At 36.0% G+C, this 7,517-nt stretch overlaps 1 protein-coding gene across 1 annotated transcript; it reads right to left on the bottom strand.

Moving 5' to 3' along the window:
• Positions 1–2,103: 2,103 nt before the first annotated feature.
• mrps16 (mitochondrial ribosomal protein S16) lies at positions 2,104–5,560 on the bottom strand. Its single transcript, XM_006783237.3, has 4 exons — positions 5,410–5,560; positions 5,196–5,226; positions 2,911–3,177; positions 2,104–2,660 (listed from the first exon to the last, which is right to left on the bottom strand). The coding sequence occupies exons 2-4, from the start codon at positions 5,206–5,208 to the stop codon at positions 2,527–2,529; spliced, it is 414 nt and encodes a 137-aa protein (XP_006783300.1). The 5' UTR covers positions 5,209–5,226; positions 5,410–5,560; the 3' UTR covers positions 2,104–2,526.
• Positions 5,561–7,517: the final 1,957 nt, after the last annotated feature.

Raw genomic sequence — 7,517 nt, 5'->3', positions numbered from 1 at the left:
CAAGCTCTATAATGTCTTTTACTCCATAAATACATGTAGGCAGACTGTTTTTACATGCTGTGTAATTTTCAGACTGGCAGTATACTGCTTACAATATCTTGTCTAAATTGTCTGTTATTTTATAGCTTTGTCCCTGTCAGCACTTGCAAGCCCTATAAACACTTACCTTTTAGTATCGGATCCACTGTATGTCTCATCAGTGATCAACTGGTCAGCTTAGGCGGTTACTGATTGTCCCCTCCCTAAGCAAACTTTTTTATGTACTGTGGTATGGCATTGCAATCATTTATGAAGTTCCTTGGAACTCACACCCTGTATATGATACTTTCAAAAGTCCAGAAAAGTGACTCAAGTGAGATCAACAAGGTGTAGGTGGGTGAGGCTGGGTTTGGATAGATGTGATTTTCTTTTCTTTCTTTTTTTTAAACCAGCATTGGGTATGTAGCCAATGCTACACTGCTAACCACTGTTTAGTGTCACTAATTATACACTTATTGTTTTCAAATGAATGTTCCTATGTACTGTAAAAGGACAGAAAAATATTTAACAAGAAAAATTCTTTTAAATTTGCTTTAAAAACCCACTTGTTTCAAGTTATGTGTTCTTTACGTAACACTATATCAGTGCATATACTGTATGTGTTCACATTTATTTAGCACCTTTATAGACTCACCGATCACTAAAAGCTTTAGACGTCTGTATGTTTAGTGTCTTCTAGAATAGCAAGTTTATATTCCCGCTGTTTATCCATCATGTGACTTTTTTAACTTTCTTAAGGATTTTACAGAAAATCAACTGATGGTACTTACATCATGTACATTTAAGTTATGAAGTGATTATTAAGAGAAATGCACTGTTGTATTAGAACAGCTATTAAAATTAGCGTTTTTTAATGCATTTGGCAACTAGTCTTTTATATTCCTTGTTTTTAACAGTTACTTTAATTCTCTTTTGACACTCAACACATGATGGTGAGCATGACTAACTCTTTACTTTTTAGAAATGTTATAAATGAGACTTATAGATAAGATGTTTAAATGAAGGAATAAAGCCTTTTTAAAAATAGAAAGATAAACATGATCCCACATGATTAAAAATGGATCTCAATAGCAGCAAGAATAAAAGAGCTGCAATGAGATTAAACACAATATTTTCTGAGTTTAACGCCATAAGACATTTAGTCCACACCCCTGTTTGCTTTTAGAAAATAATTTCTGAAACACTACTCAACAAGAAATATTTTTGTTTGATATGTCATGGAAGACTGCACTTTTTGTTTCAACTGTTTTAATTAAGAACAATAATTCATAGTTACACGGGTTGCCCTGTGGCTCACCCAAGTCACTTTTATTCCACAGTCCCGAAGGAAGTCAAGCAATATCAAAAGCCGCAATACTTAAGTTGTGGAATTGTTTATGCTGTATTTTCAAATGGTCACTTGGGCGTTGTCAAGTGGGTACTAACTCACATCAGTATTCTTATCACTGCCTGACTGACGCATGCCATAGTGGTGGTGCAGTATTGACCAATCCAAGATAAGAAAAACATTAAAGTCTTAGCATGCGACACACAGAATAAGCAGCTGTTTAAAAAAAAAAGTCACTGGCTTATTATGAACTGTATTTCAATTTGTCCGGTTACATCATTAATGGCGGTCCTTTGATTTTTTTTTTTTAAAACAAAGAATAGTGACTATATGTACAAATTGTAGTGTTTATGTCGCAAAAGATGATGAACGTGGGCTTTGCTGTGCTCTGTAAGTAATAATACAAGTCAGTGTTGCACGTATGAATCCAATGATATCTGAATTTGATCTGTAAATATTGAGTAAGAAACTGTTGCTATGCTGTTTAATTTAAAACAGAAAAAGGACTGCTGCAAAGTGGTTCCAAAAACAGAGCCTGGCTTTATGTGACATGTGTCCCAAGCCATAAAGCGTCATGACACAGTCAGCAGACACAGGGGTGGAGAATTATCTCTGGCAGCAATCATACTAACAAACGCACCCATTTTTTTTATTACTTTCTATTTGACACAACTGATTGTGTGCAGATTCAAATACACAAAGGATGAGAAAAGAAGAATGAACACTGACCAAAAAAGGAAGGAATGATTTCAATATTTATGAATCCATTTCAAAGTAAACAAAACAAACTTATTTTCATTAAAAATGCTTTGTTAGCGTGAATAAGCAATAAAGGCCTTCATTAAGACACAGGATAATAAATACAATCTGCAACTAAACCCCAAACAGACGCAGTTATATTGAAATACTTTAATTAGGTCTCATAAAACACCATATGCAAACTGCTGCTGTCTAAAATAATATAACTGTATTAAAGAAAAAGATGCAATTTTATGAAGCATCTGATCAAAAATTAATCGCATGAAGAAGCTACTGACAGAGCCAAAGCTACAATATGACATATTTTGAGTTTTCATGAACAGTTCACACAGCAAATCAAATTAGTGAGTCATTTTTCAAAATAATTGTGGCAACTGGATGGTCACGCAAAGTCCACAGCTTTAACTCTCAACATCAGCCTGCTTCTGTCCCTCTTTCGGAGATTCCTCTGTTTCTGTTTCTGTCTCCATTTGGGCTCCTCTGCGCTCTGCTTCTGTTATTGTCATGGGGTGAAGAGGGAAAAATCCAGCCAACCCTACAAAAGATAGGTGAAGACGACAACATTCACAATAAGTATTTCAAACAATACAGAGGAGATAAAAAAGATGTTAGGACATTTACCTAACTTAAGGATAATGACTAAAAAAAAAGGATAATAAAAAAGAGATAGTATTATCTAAATACTGATAAAATCAGGAGTAAACCAGTTCTCAGGAACAGAATGACAATAAAATTTCCCAATGATGAAGACTTCAAAAGAACACGTTTGTGCAGCAAATACACACCCAGGAGTTTGGCAACCGGTTTTGTAGGGTGTGCTCCACATCCAATCCAATACTTGATTCGGTCGAAATTGAAACTGACAAGTTTCTCGTTGTAGATGTTCGGAAGCGGGTCGTAGGAACCCAGCTGCTCGATATATTTACCATCTCTTGCCCTTTTGTTGTAAGCTGCCACAATGCGATAAAATGGTCTGTTAGCCTGTTTGTGGCCCGCAAGAGCGAATCGAATCACAACGTGACCTCCGTGGTACTTCTTTAGTAGGAGTGATGCTAAAGAAGAAAATAAGCATCAAAAGCATTGTCAAAGACAGGAAAACATAACTTTCTTTAATTGTTACATACCCATATATGTAAGTATATGTTATACTATTATAGGCATTCAACTACCAAATACAGAAACACATTAAAATCTTACTTAGCACCCACTGTTGTCAACATCTTTGCTGCTTTAAACAAAATTGCTTTCTTAAACAATATGAAGCAATGGGAAGACTAAATTTGAAAAGTTCTCTTGCGTTTTATTTTTGTTATGTATTCAGGTTTTGTTGAATCCGTTGCTTTTCCCCTTTTTTGTGAAAAATTTTGTGAAATAATTTCTAATTGTTTGAAGGAAAAAGAAGAAGAATTGAACAGTAAACCATGATTTTTGTTTCTTAGCATTATTCATATTAATAAGCGTTTTCATGACTTTACTTGCATTTAATCAATCCCACTAAGTGCATTTCTTTGGACTGTGGGAGGAAGTCGGCATACCCAGAGAGAACCCACTCAAACACATGGAGAACACAGAAAGGTCCTGTTCAAACTTAGGACATTCTTGCTCTGAGACAACAGTGCTAACCACCATGACAGCATGCTGCCAACTAAAAAGTGTAATGTTCTCATATACTCTGACAATAAGCGTGATATTTAAAAAACAAACAAAAAAAAGACACATACTGGTATGCTGTCAAAATAATTTTGAACTTAAGCAATTGTGTTACACTAATTGCACTACTCAGTTTTGCAGTTGTAGTTTGTATAGTTTTCTAAGACTTTGTGTAACTTTTCTTTCGTTACTTTTTATCTTTTTTGCAGCTGATAAAAGTGCAATCTATGACGCAAATCGCAAATTTCCCAAACAATGAACTCATTGTCATGCTCAAGAAACTAGTTTGAGAGGATCTGAGCTTTGCCCCAAAGTGAGTCTGAGCAATCAGAAGATGGGTACACTGTGGTCTTAAAGGGATGGACACGATCAACAACAATGTTCAGGTACACTGGCATTTAAATGATGCTCAATTAGTACAAAGGGGCCTGAAAATAAGCTGAGAAAATGTCTCCCATACAATTCCACCATCACCAACAGCCATTGGTACAAGGCAGGATGGATCGATGTTTTCATGTTGTTTACAACAAATTCTGAGCCCAGATCTTCTATTTTCCAATTTTGGTGAGTCCATGTGAAGTGTAGCTTCAGATTCCTGTTCTTAGCTAAGGGTAAATGGGAATCAGTGTGATCTGCTGCTGCTCTGGCCCATCTGCTTCAAGGTTCAATGTGTTTTACATTACACATGTTCTCCTACACATTTTGGTTGTCGTGAGTGGTTGTTTGAGATACTGTTGCCTTCCTACAATCTCAAAGAAGTGTGGCCATTCTCCTCTGAATGCCATTCACTGGATATTTTCTCTTTCTCTGTAAACCCTGTGGATGGCTGTGTAGGAAAATCCCCCAAAATACTCAGACCAGCCCATCTGGCACCAACACCCATGCCACATTCTTCCACATTCTGATGCTCGGTTTGAACAGGTCTACCCATATGGAAAATAAATAGTAAAAACTTATAAAAGACTCGCATAAGATGTGGCCTGCTTCATATAGTGAATCATATAAGGCTTATATGATTTACTCATGAAAGTGGCCACTTTCTCATTACTTTCATATATAGTGTTAGTACATATCCAAAACATACAAGTTTCATTTATATAATTTTTCAAGGGATCTTACATCTGTTTTCACTCTTGTATGCTATTCATACAAGTTTCACACAAGACAGATACAAGATTTATAAAAGATTATATATATATATATATATTTTTTTTTTTTTTTTTTTATTTCCCCCCCCCCTTATGGGTATATGCCCACATGGATAGTTTCTGCCATGTGATTGGCATATTAGAGATTTGCATTAATAAGCCGTATACCTAAAAAAAAAAAAAAAAAAAAAGTATGAGGGTGAGAATTATAGGGTCGAGTTCATACTGACCACAACAATGGGGGGGAAGCCTGTTAAGACTTGGATACTCACATAAATGTACCATGGTGTCTGCGGAAATATCCTGCAATAGGCAAAGAGTCATATTTAAAACAAAGTGTAAATAGCTATATTTTATAAATAACACATGAGCTGTTAATAATCCTGAAAAATATAATTAAACCACATCCGAAGAAAACCCGACTTTGCACAGGCTCTCCCGTTTTAAGAGCGGTGGGTTTGAAAAATAAAAATAAGCAAAACTTACCTCAGAGGACGCGTGTAGGACGTAAAGACAAATCTTTTCAGATCCGCCGCTTTTTAACTCCTTGCACAGACGACGTATTAAACGATAAGAAGCCTGTGTTTTCCCCCGGAGAGACAGTGTGACTTTCCTTTAGGGCGCCGCCATGTTTTAAAAGGAAGTTACGTACGGCGGCGTAATTTCATCCCCGGGACGCTAGATGGCGGAGTGGCATTGCTGTCTGCTGAACCACCGTCTACAGAAGGCCCGCACCAGCTATTAATCTGTGCAAGAAAACTAAAGTTAGTAGGGGAGTTCATGTATCAGACTGCAGTATTTCCTGAGTCATTCTGGAGAAACGACAGCCTGTAAAGTGCCTCTAGAACGGCAATGTAAGTAATTACGCATCCATGAATGTTTATAATGCAGGTCATTTAGGACCGAGGCACTTCAGGGAGAGGCAGAAGTCGTAATAATCTTTATGACAGTAAAAGTAGACATCAGACATAAAACGTCATACATACATACATCACATTGCTTATTCAAGCCAATATATATTTATTTTTTAACAATTATTTTCTAAACATTGTCCATTTTGCATCTTACAACTTTCAAACAATATTACTCTCACAGCCATCAGGATATTAAATACCACCTTGCTCGTTAATTGCAATAGATGGTAGTGTGTTCATTATTTTATGTATATATATATTTTTTTTTTTTTACCTTTTTTATGTCCTTTTTTCTCTTCCTTATAGTTATGTTCATTTTTGTCTATATAATTTGTTTTCAATGCCGCAGCACTGGCATGTAATTTCTACAATAAAGATATTATGATTCTGATTCTAAATTATAGGGACTACAAATGTAAAGTGTAATTCAATGGAACCAAAAAATGACCACAAAATTGTACTCAGGGAGAGTACTCAAATTCTCAGTGCTTTTGCTGCTTTTATCAATAAATAAAACACAGATTTTAGAGCTTCGTGCTCTGTATTAATTATATTCATTCTATTCAGGGGATGAATAGGCCTACATCAACTGTGAATACACCTAAATGAATACCCAATTGAACCTGAATGAATATTGACAATACCAGCCATTTCATTTATGATTATGAGTTGGTAAATATTATCATCTATCACTCAAAGTAACACTCTCTGGGTGCAACATCATTGCGAGTCATGTAATTCTTCTCATCCTGCCTGTAATTTCCACTTAGCACATCTTGCATGAGCAGCACTTTGAGTTTCAAATGAGTTTGGCAGAGTTCCTGAGAGTGATCATGAATTTGGGGGGGGGGGGGGGGTCATTGCTTTGCCTGACGTGTCCCAAGTTTTCTGGCTACTTGTTGCCCAACTGCTCCCCCGCCACTGCTGGTCTCGGAACATGGTGATTTCACACTCCTGTTGTGTAAGGCTTGTTTTTCTGTGAGTGTGTGTGACACAGATGTGAGGAGAGGTCACCAAAGACACACAAAAAGAGATGGGCCCTTGTTTGTAATTCTGCAAATGTCCAACTATTGCTGGATCACTCAGAGCCCGCAATCGGTTAAAAGAGACGTTACTCAAGAATATGTTTTTCATTTGCTTGTTTTTTTAATTGTTTATATGCCACATTTTGCTCTCAAAAAATCACACGTACAAGAATGAATCAAAACTAGGAATCATTCATCCATGAAGCATTACATCTGTGTATGCTGCAAAATATTTTACAAGTAAATAAAGACAATGCTCTCCAGAGTTCCAAAAATGAAAAGCATTTAATGGTATACTGTGTTGAAAACGTATATAACTGACTTAATTTATCATTATCATAACCCCTAATTCTTTAATTTGACAGAATAACAAGATTACAAGCATATTAGTTTAAAAAGATTTGAAAATTTTGTCATTTTGGTTTGTCACAGAAATAATTTCAACACTTAAAACCCTTTCTTGTCAACACCCATCATTGGAATTTGGATCATTACTGAGTGACCATGTTTTTTTCCTTCTGTGTAAGAATCTGAAAATGAATAGAGGCTTTACACAGTTAGGCAGCAAACAAAATGCATCTTACATGGTGAATCGGCAATGCATGATTATCTGAACGGTGACATTGATTCTAGTTGTGGCTCACTCTCTCGTGAG

This window comes from Neolamprologus brichardi, chromosome 5 (assembly GCF_056152115.1).
Source record: "Neolamprologus brichardi isolate AB-2024 chromosome 5, ASM5615211v1, whole genome shotgun sequence".
Classification (NCBI taxonomy): domain Eukaryota; kingdom Metazoa; phylum Chordata; class Actinopteri; order Cichliformes; family Cichlidae; genus Neolamprologus; species Neolamprologus brichardi.
The sequence above is the reverse complement of the archived record's forward strand: the minus strand, read 5'-3'. Positions and strand labels throughout refer to the sequence as shown.